This window comes from Mustelus asterias, chromosome 2 (genome assembly GCF_964213995.1).
Source record: "Mustelus asterias chromosome 2, sMusAst1.hap1.1, whole genome shotgun sequence".
Classification (NCBI taxonomy): Eukaryota; Metazoa; Chordata; class Chondrichthyes; order Carcharhiniformes; family Triakidae; genus Mustelus; species Mustelus asterias.
This window is the reverse complement of record NC_135802.1, coordinates 147,878,171-147,895,880: the sequence shown is the minus strand read 5'-3', so window position 1 is coordinate 147,895,880 and position 17,710 is coordinate 147,878,171. Positions and strand designations below refer to the sequence as shown.

At 45.7% G+C, this 17,710-nt stretch overlaps 1 protein-coding gene across 3 annotated transcripts in view; it reads right to left on the bottom strand.

The window, feature by feature from the left end:
* Positions 1-1,420: 1,420 nt before the first annotated feature.
* The window catches only part of plekhg4b (pleckstrin homology domain containing, family G (with RhoGef domain) member 4B), a 210,802-nt gene continuing 194,512 nt past the window's right edge, over positions 1,421-17,710 (bottom strand). For all 3 annotated transcript variants that reach the window (XM_078198318.1, XM_078198300.1, XM_078198309.1), the window contains exons 19-23: positions 16,546-16,723; positions 12,850-12,966; positions 11,642-11,911; positions 8,682-8,890; positions 1,421-2,570 (exon numbers count right to left, since the gene is read on the bottom strand). In XM_078198318.1, coding sequence (XP_078054444.1) covers positions 2,565-2,570; positions 8,682-8,890; positions 11,642-11,911; positions 12,850-12,966; positions 16,546-16,723 — 780 coding nt within the window. In that variant the 3' untranslated portion in view covers positions 1,421-2,564. The remainder of the gene's footprint in view (positions 2,571-8,681; positions 8,891-11,641; positions 11,912-12,849; positions 12,967-16,545; positions 16,724-17,710) is intronic.

The window sequence follows — 17,710 nt, the reverse complement described above, 5'->3', positions numbered from 1 at the left end:
ATTTTGATCCAGTCGGTGCTGAAGGGAGGCCAGTGATCGGGGCGAGCTGGGGCCGGGGTGTGGGGGAAGGGGGCGGGTGGGGGGTCTGGCTCCCGCTGAGTGGGTGAGGGGGATTGGGGATTGTCACTACTGAGGGGGTGGGGGGGCTGGAGATCGGGGTACTCCGGGTCGGGGCTGGCCCATGAATGGTCGGGGGGGGGCGCGATCGGACTGTGAAGGGGGCCGGAGGTACAGCACTGTGAGGGTCCCGTGCTGGCCAGCGATCAAGCTGGCCAGCAAACCAGAGACTGACAGTTCGGGACCACTGCGCATGTGCAGAGTTTCGGAACTGTCGGACTCTGGGATGAATAGGTTCTGCCCCCGAGCTTTTAATGATAATCACGATTGTGACCTCTGCATTGCACAGGGTGTGGGAGATTCGCGTCTGAGGTTGCACTGAAAAAACAATCATGGATTACACCATTTTTCCCACGAATTCAGCACTTAGAAATTTTGGGGGGAGAATCGCCCCCGAGGAGTTTAAGCTTCTGCTAAAGTCGGAGATCATGTTCAGGATGACGCAGGCAAGTATATTCTTTCCACTGAGGACTCTCTGAGCACTGATGAATTTACTGTCTTTGATCATTTTTAAGTGTCGAACTGTCACCAATTTTATTGCTGAACAGGACAGAGGCGGCACGGTGGCACAATGGTTAGCACTGCTGCCTCACAGCACCAGGGTCCCAGGTTCAATTCCGGCCTCGGTCACTGTCTGTGTGGAGTTTGCACATTCTCCCCATGTCTGCATGTGTTTCTTCCAGGTGCTCCGGTTTCCCCCCACAGTCCAAAGATGTGCAGGTTAGGTTGATTGGCCGTGATAAATTGTCCATTAGCGTCAGGGGGATTAGCAGGGTAAAATGTGTCGCGTTGTGGGGATAGATCCTGGGTGGGACTGTGGTCGGTGCAGACTTGATGGGCTATGAACTGAAAATGGACCTGGATCAGAGTGAAGAAAATGAACATTACCAAAACTTGATGAGGGGGAATGAAAATCAAATGGTTGCCTATCAGGGGCAGGGCAGTGCCTTGACACCTAACCAACACACCTTTCGGGCTGTCGGAGGAAACCAGAGCACCCGGAGGAAACCCATGCAGACACGGGGAAAATGTGCAGACTCCGCACAGAGAGTGACCCAATCCATTGAAACTATAGAATCCCTACAGTGCAGCAGGAGGCCATTTGTCACATTGAGTCTGCACCAACAACAACCCCATCTAAGCCTTATCCCGATAACCCCGCATATTTACCCTGCTAATCCCTCTAACCTATGCATCCCAAGACCTGGCGCTGAGAGGCAGCAGTGCTAACCACTGTGCCACCTGGTAAATAAAATGAAACATTACGAAACTATGAATAAAAACCACAGCTGGGAGACTTAATCTAAGGACAGAAGTTCATTTTATTTGCTACAAACACTAAGTCATAAAATAGGTTTTCAGATAGTGGAAAATGATATCCAGTCTGGTCACAGAGGGTCACAATTGATTAAACTTGCTGACTATCTTTAGTTGTCTCAGCTGTACACGATATATAAAATGGTAGAAACTTTGATCAGCGCATAATGAAGAGAAGTGGTTCATGGTTTTTAATGACACTGGACACTTGGCACATAAATATACAAGAACATTTACTGTAAGGCATTAGTGGATGAAAACAAAGCTACCAAAAAATAATTGTTGCAGTCTAAGAATGTTCGTAGCTTGTTTTCTGATCTGTTGCCTCACTGAATGCAAGTCAAAATCTGATCTCCTGCATGGCCAGATCATTTGATTATAACAGAGGCAACTGCTTTTGAAAGAGACTCCATCGCAACTACCTCCTGTCAATAATGTACAAAATATAATTGGCTCAATTCAAACAATGATCTCTTGCTGGGAAATGCAACAACTAAAAGAACAAAGTTCTAAATCACATCATTCATTCTTGATACCCTAGTAGAGGAGATATATTGGACATGATTCTTGGGGAGCGGGGAGAGGGAATATCAAGCAATAAAAATAAATATTTACACAAATATAAACGCTACCACACAATTTGATTTGTACACGAGCTGCAGCGGATAATTAATCTACATTTACAGTTTTGCAGTTTCAAAGCTACAGCCACCACAAATTGCACAAGAAAATAGGTTATGCAGAGACGGTGCCTTGTTATTTACAGAATGCAGTAAAAAACATTAAGTGAGCTGTAAAAAAAAGAGCTAATCATTGCTATATGTATATGTACATATAATGTCGTTATTTCCCATTTATCACTTGGGCTAAAGTGTATCTCTAATGTCCTTTTTCAGTGTGAGGTGGGACGTCCCTTGATTGTAGTGTCTGTTTCAGACAGTCGAAAGCTCCTACACATTCTCCCATTCATGCATTCCCATTTCAGGTTGAGGCTATTGTATCTGTTCCTGCTTGGGATGGCAGAGCGATTGCCAGAACAACATCGAGCGGGCATTTTGAAGGTGCCAATGCCTAGGAGCTGAACCCGACTTCTTCACTCTGTCGGTAAGGTGGTCAGTGGCTCATTCCATTCACAGCTGATAAAACAAGATGGTATAATTCAATAGAAGTGAACAAAATCTTCAAATGATTAAACTGGAGCATTCTCGGCTTTGAAACATGTTGCAGTGTGGCTGGACTACACAAGAATAGGAGCGGGCCATTCAACTCCTTGAATTTGATCTGCCATTCATTTTGGTCACCACTGACCTTCCCTAAACCTGCCTCTGTTCCGTATGTTTGCCTAACTAAAATCTACCAATCTCAGTCTTGAAATTGACGCCCAGTGGCCACAGTGTTTTAGGGAGAAAAGTGTTTTGGATTTCCACTCCCCTTTGCAGAAAGAAATGTTTTCTGGCATGATTCATGAACGACCTAGCTCCAATTTTATGGTTCTATCTCTTTCATAGGTTCATAAGATATCAGAGTAGAATTAGGCCACTCGGCCCATCGAGTCCGCTCCGCCATTCGATCATGGCTGATATGCTCCTCATCCCCATTTTCCTGCCTTCTCCCCATAACCCTTCAACCCATTACCTATTGAAAATCTGTCTAACTCCTCCTTAAATTTACTCACTGTCCCAGCATGCACCGCACTTTGGGATAGCGAATGCCACAGATTCACGACCCTCTGGGAGAAGTAGTTTCTCTTCAACTCTGTTTTAAATTTGCTACCACTTATCCTAAGATATGACCTCTCATCCTAGAATGCCCCACAAGAGGAAGCATCCGCTCCATGTCTACTTTATCCATATCTTTCATCCTCTTGTATACCTCAATTTGATCTCCCCTCATTCTTCTAAATTCCAGAGATTATAGGCCTAAACTATTCAATCTCTCTTCTCTTTGTTCTGGACTGTGTTGGGACATGGATATCACAGGCTGGTGAAAAGCCCTGAACTAAATATAAACAAAATTAGAAAGCCAGTTCTTTTTCATTTTGCTAACTTCTTAATTTAGCTCCCAACTGAGATAAAGGGGGGAATTTTAAGTCCTGGAAGGTGAGTGGGGGTAGGGTGGATGGGGGGGAGACGGTGGTAAGGAGAGCGGGAATGGAGAAGTGGAAAAATGGAAGAGAGTAAGAAGGATGATGAAAATGGATGAGTGAGCTGAAAAGAAGAAACAGAATGAAATAAAATAAATGGAAATGAGGTGAAGTTGGAAGGGAGAGTTCATGCTCTGAAGTTGTTGAACTCAATGTTCAGTGGGAGGCTGTAAAGTGCCCAATCGGAAGATGAGGTGCTATTCCTCCAGTTTGTATTGGGGTTTGCTGGAACATTCCATTTTCCCACTTCCCCAGTCCCGCTCTCCTTCTTGCCCCCACCACCAACCCCTCCTCTTCAAGCCAACTGCCTTAACCGTCTATACCTCTGTTCTGCCATTCACACATTCTGATCACTTAATGGACACTTTTAGCACCTCTCTCAGCCATCTTTATCCACATTTACATTCCCTTTGTCCTATTACAGCCATCCCTTCCCACCCTCATAGTATAAATCATTTCTGATTTTCTTTGCCCTTAGTTCTGACGATGGGTCATCCAGACTTGAAACGTTGGCTCTATTCTCTCTCCACAGCTGCTGTCAGACCTGCTGAGGTTTTCCAGCATTTTCTGTTTTTGCCACTCACAATTAAATCCCGTCTTAACTTCTTTGCGCCAAAGAAAGCAATTCCAGCTTCTCTTGTCTCACCAGGCTCAAACTCATTCTTTGTGTTTTTCTGCTGAATCTCCTCCCCAAAGTCTTGACGTCTTTTCTTTTTTTAATGTGTGGGACTCAGAATTGATCACAATTAGCTGTGGTCTACTTAACCAATAATTTTCCAAGGTTTTGACAGACTTCTCTGTTCCCTTCAGTTGCCAACGCAATCTTAGAAATCTCAGACAAAGGTTAGCTGCTCATATTGTTAAATCTAAATGGCCGACTTTTAAATTTAATAGCCACAAAATTGAAAATTTGATGCTGCCAGATACTTGACATGGCTACCGAAAAAGGGGTAATTTCAGGTTACACAAGGTAATCCATTCACCTGTACGAACAGAATACTGTTAATTGTTAATCGCTAACAGCCTCAATAAAGCACCATGATTAATAGAGCCATTCGAAACATGCTGATCACCTCCGTTCTTCTCCCTGTTAGGGTTATTGTTCAGTTAATCACCATTTATCCCTGCTTTAAGTCATTAGTCTGATTAATCCTTCAAGAGGTTTCAATTTATATATTTTTTTAAAAACTAGTTACTTACTGAACTATCCCTGCAAATACTTGCAAGTCAAACCGGGGTTGAGAGGCCTATTGTTACATGTGAGGCTTTACTCTGCCAAGACAGTGAAGGAAATGAACCAAATTAAAATTACTACCTGGTAGATGTTCAAACAAGTCACTTGGCCCACTGATGGGGAAAAGCTGGAGAATATAGAGCAACATCCAATAATAGGGTTCTGAAATTTGAATGCATTTCATGCTTTTCTCAGGTAGGAGCAGGTGACATAGAAACATAGAAGATAGGAGCAGGAGGAGGCCATTTGGCCCTTCGAGGCTACTCCGCCATTCATTAGGATTATGGCTGATCGTCCAACTCAATAGCCTAATCCTGCTTTCTCCCCATAATCTTCGATCCCATTCGCCCCAAGTCCTATATCCAGCTGCCTCTTGAATACATTCAATGTTTTGACAGAATGGACAGATGATCTGGAAATGGAGGATCAAACAGGGCAGGAATCCCTTTCCATTATCCACATGGCCAAACACCTTACCCCATGTTAGTGTCTAATGATTCATCCAAAATCAAAAAGGATAAAAGGGGTATATGAAAAGTTTAAAGTTTAGTTGTTAGGGTCACAATTAAGCTTAGAATCATAGAATCCTACAGTGCAGAAGGAGGCCATTCGGTCCATCAAGTCTGCACCAACCACAATCCCACCCAGGCCCTATCCCCATAACCCCATGCATTTATCCAAGCTCATCCCCCTGATACTAAGGGGCAATTTAGCATGGCCAATCCATCTAACCCGCACATCTTTGGACTGTGGGAGGAAACCGGAGCACCTGGAGGAAACCCACGCAGACACGGGAAGAGTGTGCAAACTCCACACAGTCACCCAAGCCAGGAATTGAATCTAAGTCCCTGGCTCTGTGAGGCAGCAGTGCTAACCACTGTGCCACCGTGCTGCTGCAGTGAAGTTACTGTGAAAATCCCCTAGCCGCCACACTCCGGCATCTGTTCGGATACACTGAGAGAGAATTTAACATGGCCAATGCACCTAACCAGCACGTTTTTCGGACAGCGGGAGGAAAGCGGAGCAACCAGAGGAAACCCACGCAGACACAGGAAAATGTGCAGAGTCTGTACAGAGAGTAATCCAAGCCGGGAATTGAACCCGGGTCCCTGGCTCTGTGAGACAGCAGTGCTAACCACTGTGCCACCGTGCCAAAGAGAAGAAGGAAGTACACTCAGGAATGGAAAAAGTGGAAGAGAAGGAAAACAAGGAATGGGAACATGTGGAACATAAGGAAGTGGAGGAAAGCAAGAAAGGAAGAGGAGAAAACAAGAAGGAGGGAGAAGTGAAAGGAGGTTTACAAGAAGGAGGACATGGAGAGTAAGAATATGGAAGAAGAGGAGGAAGAGGAAATAGTAATTGAGGGCAGGATTGTTTTGGGTGGAGTTTCCCACCCCATCACACAAAGAGTTGCAGAGAATGCATCCCCACCAATCACAGCAGCCCTGCAGCCATCTAATGCTCTGAGGACCATTTATTGGTTGGAGATGTTGGGCGGGGGGGTGATTTTCTGGCCATGTCCACCCTGGAACCGGAAAATCCTATCCGAGGTCAACGGACCTTTCCATGGTCCGCCCCTCGCTTGCTGCTATTCCCGTGGCGGGCGGAATGGGAAAATTTGCCCAGGGTTTCTGACCTTCACTTGCTGGAGGGTGTTGAAAATTGCATTGTGCATTTTGTCCACTTAAGGCTTCCATACACGCATGTATCACTAAAGGGAGTCTGGAAGGAACTGAAGGAACCCATTCTTTTAGCAGCATGTTGCAGCTCTGCTTCTGGGGCTACAAGCTGTTTCAGGATTCCAACTCCCAGGTAACTGTGGGGGATCTCACAGCAAGGAGGGGAGGTGAGGGCCGGAATGGAGAGGCAAATCCCACCCCCCCCCCCTCGCTTCCTGCCTGAGGCCCAATCAGGGCCACTGAACTCACTCCTCCCATCAGCCTTAAAATTGGTCATTTCAGGACCACATTTGGGATGAGGAGTGGACGGGTTGCTCTAGGTCTCACCTGCCCCATGTAAAATTGCAGACAGGTCGGGGGGTGCAGGGGAGGGCAAGGAGCCTGGAGGGAAGGAGACCTGGGGTATTGTATGGAACGTTTCCCCCACTGCAAATCCACCAATGGGCAAAAGTAAGATTTTGCCCCTGGTGTTTTTGAAACAGTAAGAATGGCAGCATTTTTCTTCAAGATAATAACGTTGCTTTTCATTTAGTTCCTGGATGTACCATTTCGCCAAGAGCAACAAACACTCAAGAGCTAGGATCTGCTCCCTGAAGTTCGTTTTGTAGAAATTGACAATCAGTTACAGACAATGATCTAGATTTTCCAGGCTCGCCCACCACTGGGATCTTCCAGTCCCGTCAAAAGTCAATGGACTTTTGGCTGGCCTGCCATCTCCTTCCACCCCACCCCAACCTGCCACAGCGAGGCTGGAAAATCCCAACCTGCAATCTATCCACATTATGAGACAGAAATACTTGCAGAAAGGGGACAGTTGTTTTCCAAAAGTCACAAAACTGCACTGTTCTGTCCAAAAGCACACAGGCAGCAACCCTGATAAAGTGCAGCTTGAGTTTGTAAGCCCCCTTTGTTTCTGTTAAACTTTACACAGAATTTCTTTCCAGTGTCTCTGTAGCCATTATTTTTGATGTGGAGATGCCGGCGTTGGACTGGGGTAAACACAGTAAGAAGTTTAACAACACCAGGTTAAAGTCCAACAGGTTTATTTGGTAGCAAAAGCCACACAAGCTTTCGAGGCTCTGAGCCCCTTCTTCAGGTGAGTGGGAATTCTGTTCACAAACAGAACTTATAAAGACACAGACTCAATTTACATGAATAATGGTTGGAATGCGAATACTTACAACTAATCCAGTCTTTAAGAAACAAAACAATGGGAGTGGAGAGAGCATCAAGACAGGCTAAAAAGATGTGTATTGTCTCCAGACAAGACAGCTGTCTTGTCTGGAGACAATACACATCTTTTTAACCTGTCTTGATGCTCTCTCCACTCCCATTGTTTTGTTTCTTAAAGACTGGATTAGTTGTAAGTATTCGCATTCCAACCATTATTCATGTAAATTGAGTCTGTGTCTTTATAAGTTCTGTTTGTGAACAGAATTCCCACTCACCTGAAGAAGGGGCTCAGAGCCTCGAAAGCTTGTGTGGCTTTTGCTACCAAATAAACCTGTTGGACTTTAACCTGATGTTGTTAAACTTCTTACTGCCATTATTTTTAGCATTGCAACTATTCATGATTCACACTAGACCGGCCTTGCTGTAGCCGGAGGGGCGGGGGGTGTGGATGGGTGCCAGGTCAGTCAAAAATCCATTGTCTTTTGATGGGACTGGAAGATCCCAGTGGTGGGACAGTTCGGTGGCACAGTGGTTAGCACTGCTGCCTCACAGCGCCAGGGACACGGGTTCAATTCCGGCTTGGGTCACTGTCTGTGTGGAGTTTGCACATTCTCCCCGTGTCTGCGTGGATTTTCTCCCGGTGCTCCGGTTTCCTCTCACAGTCCAAAGATGTGCGGGTTAGGTTGATTGGCCATGCTAAATTGCCCCTTAGTGTCAGGGGGATTAGCAGGGTAAATATGTGGGGTTAGGGGGGTTAAGGTTTGGGTGGGATTGTGGTCGGTGCAGACTCGATGAGCTGAATAGCCTCCTTCTGCACTGTAGGGATTCTATGAATTCTGCTTATCGTAGAAATTTTGTTTAAAAAAATCATCCATTCATTGGAGAATGTAGAAAGTTATGTTTAAATGATGAGTATATTGAAACATGTTCCATAAATCTCAAGGAGTGAGTTGCCAGTGTTTGGAATGATGTGATCTTTTTATACATGCCCTGCACAACACGAAACGCAGATACTTACTGCCGTGATGTACTGGTTCTTCACTGGTTTAGCCCTCTGCATCCTTGGGGAAAGATTTAGGGATGTAAATTGACAAGACGCCTTCAAGTCAGGATTAGTAGTCTCATCAGAAAATGTCTCTGTGGAAACCTGGGACACGTAGTTGAGAGTTGAACCACTTATGCTCTCCACTGAAGTACATTGTGAAGAGGTCTCCGAACTCTCGGTGACTAGGACAAAACAAAATTGGAATCTCATTAGCTTTGAGCTTTTGTCTCTTCCTGTGTGCTGAAAATGCTTGGTTTTAATTCAAGCATCGTCTTCCTAAATTGCATGGCTCAATCAGTAGGAACAGAGGGCGAGACTAGAACGTGACTTGACTACAACTTTGTTTTACAGTTGTCGAAAGTTCAATGAAATCCAATTCTGGCTTTGTGTTCCTCAGTTTCTCTAAGCTTTGTCTCATCAATTCAAAAGGCAATTGTTACACCAACAGAACAAGGGATTTTTTTAAAAATCAGAATATAAGGTCAATTTTCTGCTTCACAACAATGACTTAACTCCAAATGTACGTCCTGAGGTTGGGACCTCCTGAGGTTGTGAAAGATCCTACATCAATGCCAGGCTTTCTTTCCTTTCTCTTTTTTAGACTAACAAGACATCTGCTGCCAGTTGTTCAGACTTCATAGTGGCTAATAATTATAACTAACTATAAGTAAGATTGAGGGATGAGACCTTTTTTTGAATGACAGACAGGGCAGTGCTAACCCCAAAAGTTGGTTTGAGTCTAATGGAAGGTTGAAGAGTTATAAAAATGACTGGTGCTCCGGTTTCCTCTCACAGTCCAAAGATGTGCAGGTTAGGTTGATTGGCCATGCTAAATTGCCCCTTAGTGTCAGGGGGATTAGCAGGGTCAGGGGGATTAGCAGGGTAAATATATGGGGTTAGGGTTAGTGTGCCACTGAGCCGTCCCAACTTGTTTTAATTGGGGTGGTGGGGCGGGGGGGGAGGGGGGGGAATGCGGTTAAGGAAGAGAGGACAAGCAACTAATCTGCTCCCAGGAGCAGGTTGACCATTTAAACCTTATAATGAGACTGACAGCCGTAGCTTGATCCATAATTTCAAATTGAACACTGGCTAACCCAATTTCCTGGGTGGCTAAAGGAAAGCTAAGCCTATGAGCTCAAAGTGGGAGGTGCCTCTCATAGAGTCATAGAGGTTATAGCATGGAAACAGGCCTTTTGGCCTAACTTGTCCATGCCACCCTTTTTTCTTAATCCCTAAGCTCGTCCCAATTGCCCGTGTTCGGTGCATATCCCTCTATATCCATCTTATCCATGTAACTGTCTAAACACTTTTTAAAAGAGAAAATTATATCCGCCTCTACTACTACGTCTGGCAACTTGTTCCAGACACTCACCACCCTCTGTGTGAAAAAATTGCCCCTCTGGAGCTTTTTGTATCTCTCCCCTCTCACCTTAAACCTATGCCCTCTCGTTTTAGACTCCCCTACCTTTGGGAAAGGATGTTGACTATCTCGCTGATCTAAGCCCCTCATTATTTTATAGACTTCTATAAGATCGTGACCCCCAACTATGGACGGCACGGTAGCACAGTGGTTAGCACTGCTGCTTCACAGCTCCAGGGACCTGGGTTCGATTCCTGGCTTGGGTCACTGTCTGTGTGGAGTTTGCACATTCTCCTCATGTCTGCGTGGGTTTCCTCCGGGTGCTCCGGTTTCCTCCCACGGTCCAAAGATGTGCGGGTTAGGTTGATTGGCCATGCTAAAAAATTGCTCCTTAGTGTCCTGAGATGCGTAGGTTAGAGGGATTGGCAGGTGAATATGTAGGGATATCGGGGTAGGGCCTGGGTGGGATTGTGGTCGGTGCAGACTCGATGGGCCAAATGGCCTCTTTCTGCACTGTAGGGTTTCTATGATTTCTATGAAGATCACCCCTAAGTCTTCTATGCTCCAGGGAAAAAAGTCCCAGTCTATCCAGCCTCTCCTTATAACTCAAAACATCAAGTCCCGGTAGCATTCTAGTAAATCTTTGTAACTCTCCACGCACTTCCTGGATCTCACATACCTGCCCAATTAGCCACTCCATCCCTTCCTCCACGATTGGATCCTAATCCCCCCAATCCTTCTGATCGTCCCCCCGACCGTCCCTCGAAGGCAATCAACCTCTTGGCAACTCTGGACACCAACCCTATCCTCCCTCCCATCTGTCAGGCTTCCAATCTCCCACCACCACCCCATCTCCCCCCCACACCCCCTAAGCTTGGCTCCCACCTTCATCCTGGCTTTCACGCTCCTCTCCAAGTGCCACCACACACCCGTTTCAGTTCACAATGTGGAGAACCCACATTAGTCAAACCAATTTGATAATCCGGCATTCTTAAAACATACTTTTAACACATCCAATTTGTTCCTCAGCTCATGTCCAAGATATAGCAAGAGGGATCTTGCTATATCTTGGAAATTGTTGAAATGTCAAACAATACAACATGATTCATAGAATCGTACAGAAGAAGACCATTTGGCCCATCGAGTCTGCACCGAACACAATCTCACCCAGGTCCTATCCCCATAACCCCATGTATTTATCCTGCTAATCCCCCTGACACTAAGGGGCAATTTAGCGTGGCCAATCCACCTAACCCGCACATCTTTGGAGTGTGGGAGGAAACCGGAGCGCCCGGAGGAAATCCACGCAGACACGGGGAGAATGTGCAAACTCCACACAGACAGTGACCCGAGCTGCAAATCAAACTCGGGTCCCTGGCACTGTGAGGCAGCAGCGCTAACTACTAGGCCACCATGCCATGCATGGACATAATGTTAATGCCATACTTTCACTAGACAGATCAAGCATAAACCTGTCAGAATAAATTAGACCTAATAGTGATAAATATCAGAATAAACATAGAGGGGATTTGATCAGGTTTTTCAAGAGATTTAACCAATCATAAAGACTTACTCATGGATGGTTGGCTTCCAGTCTCTTGTTCCAATTCATCTTCTTCAATGCAAGTCCCAATGTCATAGGACCATTGGTTGAAAGGTGTCCAGTGAGGATTCCCATGCGTCGGACTCGAATACATGTGAAGGTTGAGAGTTCCCAGGATGGAGGAAGATGACTGACTGCTTGAAGAGGAGGTGCTGCTGTTGGAGATGGTGGAATGGGGTCTCTTAAAGGATGTGGCGTGCTCAAAGGAAGACACAGCGATGGATGCACGGGTTCTCGATTCTAAAGAGAGGCAAATGGAGAAACATTATAAAAGAGAATGCTGCGTGTCGCTTTCAGGACAGAGAAGATCATCAAACCAGATAACTTCATTTCAGCTGAGTTCCGTCATAGAGGCATTGAAATTTGCGCCACAGAGATTCCAAAATAGACACAAACATGTTCTATCTGGTTACGTCAGATGATGAGCAACCTAATACAGAGGAACTAGACTGTTGGAAACTGTTCAAACTAAGATGCTGAAAACACTCACTTATTTTTGGGTCCAGGAGAGTTTCTCCTCAACTAACAAAGAAAACTCAATCCCACTGCCTGACAAATTCAAAGCCCCCTCCATAGAATTCACTCATCCTGCAAACCTACCCTTGCCCCCAACCCCATCCCTGAGGCTGAAAGGTGATTGGATTAGGGTTATTTTTTAAATGATGGAGATTTGTGGAGTGTGCAAAAAAAGAGTATTTCGTTTGGTTGGGAACTCTATATCAAGGGGTCATTCATTTAAAACTGATTCCCTGAGGAGAGAATTTAGAAGGTTTTCCTTTTCATGGAGGATTGTTGGGATTCCGGAATGCTTTGTCAAAGGGAATGGTTGACGCAGAGACCATTTCATATTTTCAAGGCAAAATGGACAAATATTCGAAGCAATGGACTACCGGACTGTGGGGTAGTGATCTTAGTTTTGGATTACTCCAGCAAAGGGCCAGGGGGAGACATAATGGACTTAATGGAACAGGCAAAGTCTGTGTATTAACGGATTCTAGCAGAATGTTCAGAGAAGTAAGGAGCAATCCTAGATATTCTTAGCGCCCATGCTTCCAAGAACCCTTCATCACATCCTCCTGGGTTACTGTGTTTTCAACACATTTTTGTCGCGGAGGCCTGAAGTTAGTAATTAGTCACAAGATGGTTAAGCATCATCCTGTGTATGTTATCTTACTTACCCGTTCCCTTCATGATATAGTCAATCGCTCGGTCGCTAATGGCAGCTTCACTGGGCTTGATGTCCATAAACGGCTTGTTACCGATTCCCATGGATACCATCTCCTGCATCCTCAGCTCTGCAACAAAGAGTTTACTGATTATTCCCCCAGCCAAGAGATTATTAACCCTCTGGGTGCTCCGGTTTCCTCCCACAGTCCAAAGGTGTGCAGGTTAGGTGGATTGGCCATGTCGAATTGGTGTCCCAGGATGTGCAGGTTAGGGGGGATTAGTGGAGTAAATACGTGGGGTTACGGGGATAGGGTCTGGGAGGGATGTTCTGTTCAAGAGTCGGTGCAGACCCGATGGGCCGAATGGCCTCCTTCTGCACTGTCAGCATTCCATGATTAACTTTTTGGCAAGTACATGCTGCCTTAACGCCAACCCTTCCTTAAAAAGCAAAAGACTAACCACTTATTTATTTCTGCGGCACAGGTCATCCTGGAAGTTGAACACTTGCTCATGGTGGTCAAACATTTGGGGAGTGGGCAGGGAGCTTCAAGTGATATTCCTTTTTAGGAATGGGGGAACGTGATGGTGGTCACTGGATCAGTTGTAAGAATCCTGTTTAAACTCTACCCCCTCCAGTCCAGGGATTCGGACCTCAATTATTTAGCCCGCCAACCACTACACTTAGTTGACTTCACACAGAGTGGAATGTTGTGAAGTTGAGTTTGTAAGGATGTAAAAAATGTTTGTAAATACGTAAAAGAATTGTGAAAACTGCTAGAGGGGAAAACAGTGCGTGGTCCCTTTATAAGCTGGTTTGGTGCTCAATGCTGAGATGTTTAAAATGCAGAGGCACACAGGGTATGAAGATTGCAACATTTGTTGCAGAGACCAAACATCAGAGGTTGCTTTGCAAACCGGCTTTGCAGGCAGTGGCATTTTGATAGCCTATGAGTTTAAAGAAGACACTCAGCGATCAGGGCCCTATCAAATTTGAATTTGCTGTTGATGACACCATCAGACCAATCCTGGTATTGGGAAATGCATAGGTCATCAGGAATATAAGAACATAAGAAATAGGAGCAGGAGTAGGCCATCTAGCCCCTCGAGCCTGCCCCGCCATTCAATAAGATCATGGCTGATCTGACGTGGATCAGTACCACTTACCCGCCTGATCCCCATAACCCTTAATTCTCTTACCGATCAGGAATCCATCCATCCGCGCTTTAAACATATTCAGCGAGGTAGCCTCCACCACTTCAGTGGGCAGAGAATTCCAGAGATTCACCACCGTCTGGGAGAAGAAGTTCCTCCTCAACTCTGTCTTAAACCGACCCCCCTTTATTTTGAGGCTGTGTCCTCTAGTTTTAACTTCCTTACTAAGTGGAAAGAATCTCTCCGCCTCCACCCTATCCAGCCCCCGCATTATCTTATAAGTCTCCATAAGATCCCCCCTCATCCTTCTAAACTCCAACGAGTACAAACCCAATCTCCTCAGCCTCTCCCCATAATCCAAACCCCTCATCTCCGGTATCAACCTGGTCTAAAAATAGGAATTCCACTGCCTGCCTTCACTGACTCCAGTTCTGTTCAGTGAGTTCAGTTGAGTTCAACTGAGAGCCAGCCAGAACAGAAGGCCATCTCGAGAGCGGTTCTCTACCCTGCCAGCTAAATAATTATCTCTGAAGAGAATTCTCCATCTATCTAGCAACAGGATATCAAGTCAGAAAGACCTTACAGACAGAGAAATCACCAGAAAAACTCCAAAAGCTTTTGGAAACCATCAGACCTGGTTGTGTATTTGTTTTGCGAGTGACTAAAATTCTGTTATTACTGTTTTGGTAATGAATGGTCCTTGTATTTATTTGAACAGCATTTCAGTCGAACCTTCCTTTAGTTAATATGTTACTCATTTAGTTAAAGCTCCAGTTGGTTAAATTAATTTGTTAATTACTCACTTAAAGTGAGTGTCAGGTCTTTACATTAATGAACCTCTAAACGTTAATGTAGAACAGTTAACGCCTTCCGAAACACTTTTACCAGATTATGAAGCAAAGTAAAAGGGATTAACCTCTGCGTCATAACAGGAGATTGAAGCTAGAAATCTCCTGGATTGTGTAGCTCAGTACCACATCATGACCCAATTCGCTACATGAGCAGTCAGCAGAAGCTGAGAAAGTATCATGGATGATCTATTGCTGATAGTACTGATTATTTGATTCTGCTTGTTAATATACAAGTTGGAGTCCGATGATATCATTCAGGTCGTGACAGTGTTTTAACACATGTGTGTGCCTGTGTTAGCCCCGCTGCTGTCAGACCAAACTGGGGCAAAGCAGTTTTGGGATCTCATGGAAGTTGACTGTCTTACTATCCTTTTTGTGGCCAGATTGTGCAGGAGTGCTCCGCTGGGGTCCACGAGGGACGTTTAGACCTCTCATACACCCACAGTGCATTCTTCCTGAAGAGACCCAGCTGGAAGTCCTTTCCCCACATGCAATCGCATGCTGACGAGGGACTGCAGCTATGCACTGCACGCTTTTGGTGATCGAGAGGCAGAATCTACTTCCTGTACATATCATGTTCAGAATAGAAAGAAATTGGAGCAATCGCATGTTGATAATGAAGATGCCTGGCAGCCAAAGTAACCATAGGCTGCTGCAGTCCGGCAGGGAACCAACCGACGTGAACCGTTTCTCACCAGAAACCCACTGGGATGAACGAAGGAACTGCCAGACATGAAAAAATGAACATCCATCTTGTTTGTCTTCTGTCAAATTGACAGTCAAGTGACGCAACAATAATGGAGATGTTGGGGTGGCACAGTGGTTAATACTGCTGCCTCCCAACGCCAGGGACCCGGGTTCAATTCCCAGCTTGGGTCACTGTCTGCGTGGAGTCTGCACATTCTCCCTGTGTCTGCGTGGGTTTCCTCGGGGTGCTCCGGTTTCCTCCCACAGTCCAAAGGTGTGCAGGTTAAGTTGATTTGCCATGCTAAATTGACCCTTAGTGTCAGAGGGATTAGTAGGGTTACAGGGATAGAACCTAAAATCATAGAATCCCTAGAGTGCAGCAGGAGGCCATTTGGCCCATCGAGTCTGCACCGACCACAATCCCACACAGGCCCTATCCCCATTATCCCATCCATTTACCCTCGCTAGTCCCCCTGACACTAAGGGGCAATTTAGCGTGGCCAATCCACCTAACCCGCACATCTTTGAACCGTGGGAGGAAACCGGAACCCCTGGCGCTGTGAGACAGCAATGCTAACTGTGCCACCTGGGTGGGATTGTTTAAGTGCAGGCTCGATGGGCCGAATGGTTGCCTTCTTTAGGTATTCTATGATTCTGTGTTAACCAGAGTAATCAACCTCTAGAAATTAATCTTCAGCAGACTCGGGCCTGAGTCAGCAGTGGAAAGCTTTTGAAAACCATAATTTCTAAGTCCCCTGTTCCTCCCAAGCATGCTCCATGAATCACTCATATACTGAATTTCAAAATGTTCCGATAGGAATCTATCTAATTTTACATCTGAATGCATCCATATTTACTGCATCCACCATCTCCCTTGGGAGTTTGTCTCATATCTTGACTTGATGAACGTGAGGACGTGCATTACAACACTTCACAGCAAACCATCACGTAACGCTGGTTAAAACATTTGCCCCCTTTTACAATTTACAAGCAAGAGCTTGAAACTTAATAACCTACCTCGGTTTCTCAGAGCTTGCCGCCACAGGATTTTTCCGATGACGCTGGTCCAGGTTAATTTGACCTCGGAAGAATTGGCCTGAAAGATGTAAGTGTCCTGAGACTTCCTCCTCCTGAACCAGATCTCAAAACGTAGTCCACTGTCACCAACATTCTCGGTCATTCCAATTTCTGCAGTCTGAAATCAATGAGGAGAAAAGTTCCAATGACTCCATGAGTTAAAGTACAATTATGACGTTTTTATTCCACGTTGAAAAGAATCTTATAGAGAGTAGACTCAGAATAATCTCGACTATGTTACATCACCCTGCACTCGCTCATCTACACCGCAAGTCCAACAACCCGATATTTAAGTTCACATCCTCGTATTCAAATCCCTCCAAGGTCTCGCTCCAATCTATCTCTGTAATCTTGCTAAGCCCTACAACCCACCGAGGTCTCCTCCAGTTCTGGCCCCTTGCACATTGTTGATTTTCATCTTTCCTTCATTGTTGTGGGGGAGGAGGGTGTCTTCAGCCATCTCAGTGCTAAACCTGTCCTCTCCCTTTATCTCTCCGGCCTTTCTCTCCATCTTTAAGAGACTCCTTAAAACCTGTGCCACCTGGTTTGGATTGTTTAAGTGCAGGCTTGATGGGCCAAATGGCTGCCTTCAGTAAGTACTCTCTGATTCTATGTTAACTAATCAGAGTAATCAACCGCTGGAAATTAATTTTCAGCAACTCGGGCATGAGTCAGCAGTGGAAAGATTCATAGGGCCCGATTTTACCATTTTCATTCTAAGTGCTGAATCTGGGCGTAATGCAGATCCGACTTGGAGATCTGCTTTCAGGTGCCTCCATCCACTCTCAGCCATCTCCAGTCCCATTTGCGCTGTGGGCGGGGCTTAGCGCGGCCAAAACGATTGAAGCTCTGAACTGCGCATGCGCAGTTAGATAAAAATTTGAAAAAGCGCGCCCGTGTCAGATCGCTCCCGGATCGCAGAAAGCGGAGAAAGCGGTCCGGGAGCGAAAATCGGGAGCGAGGGTGCATACACACATCACTGTCCCCCTTATCCACCCCCCTCCCCACTACCCACACACATCACTGTCCCCCTTATCCACCCCCCCACTACCCACACACATCACTGCCCCCCTTATCCACCCACCCCACTACCCACACACATCAC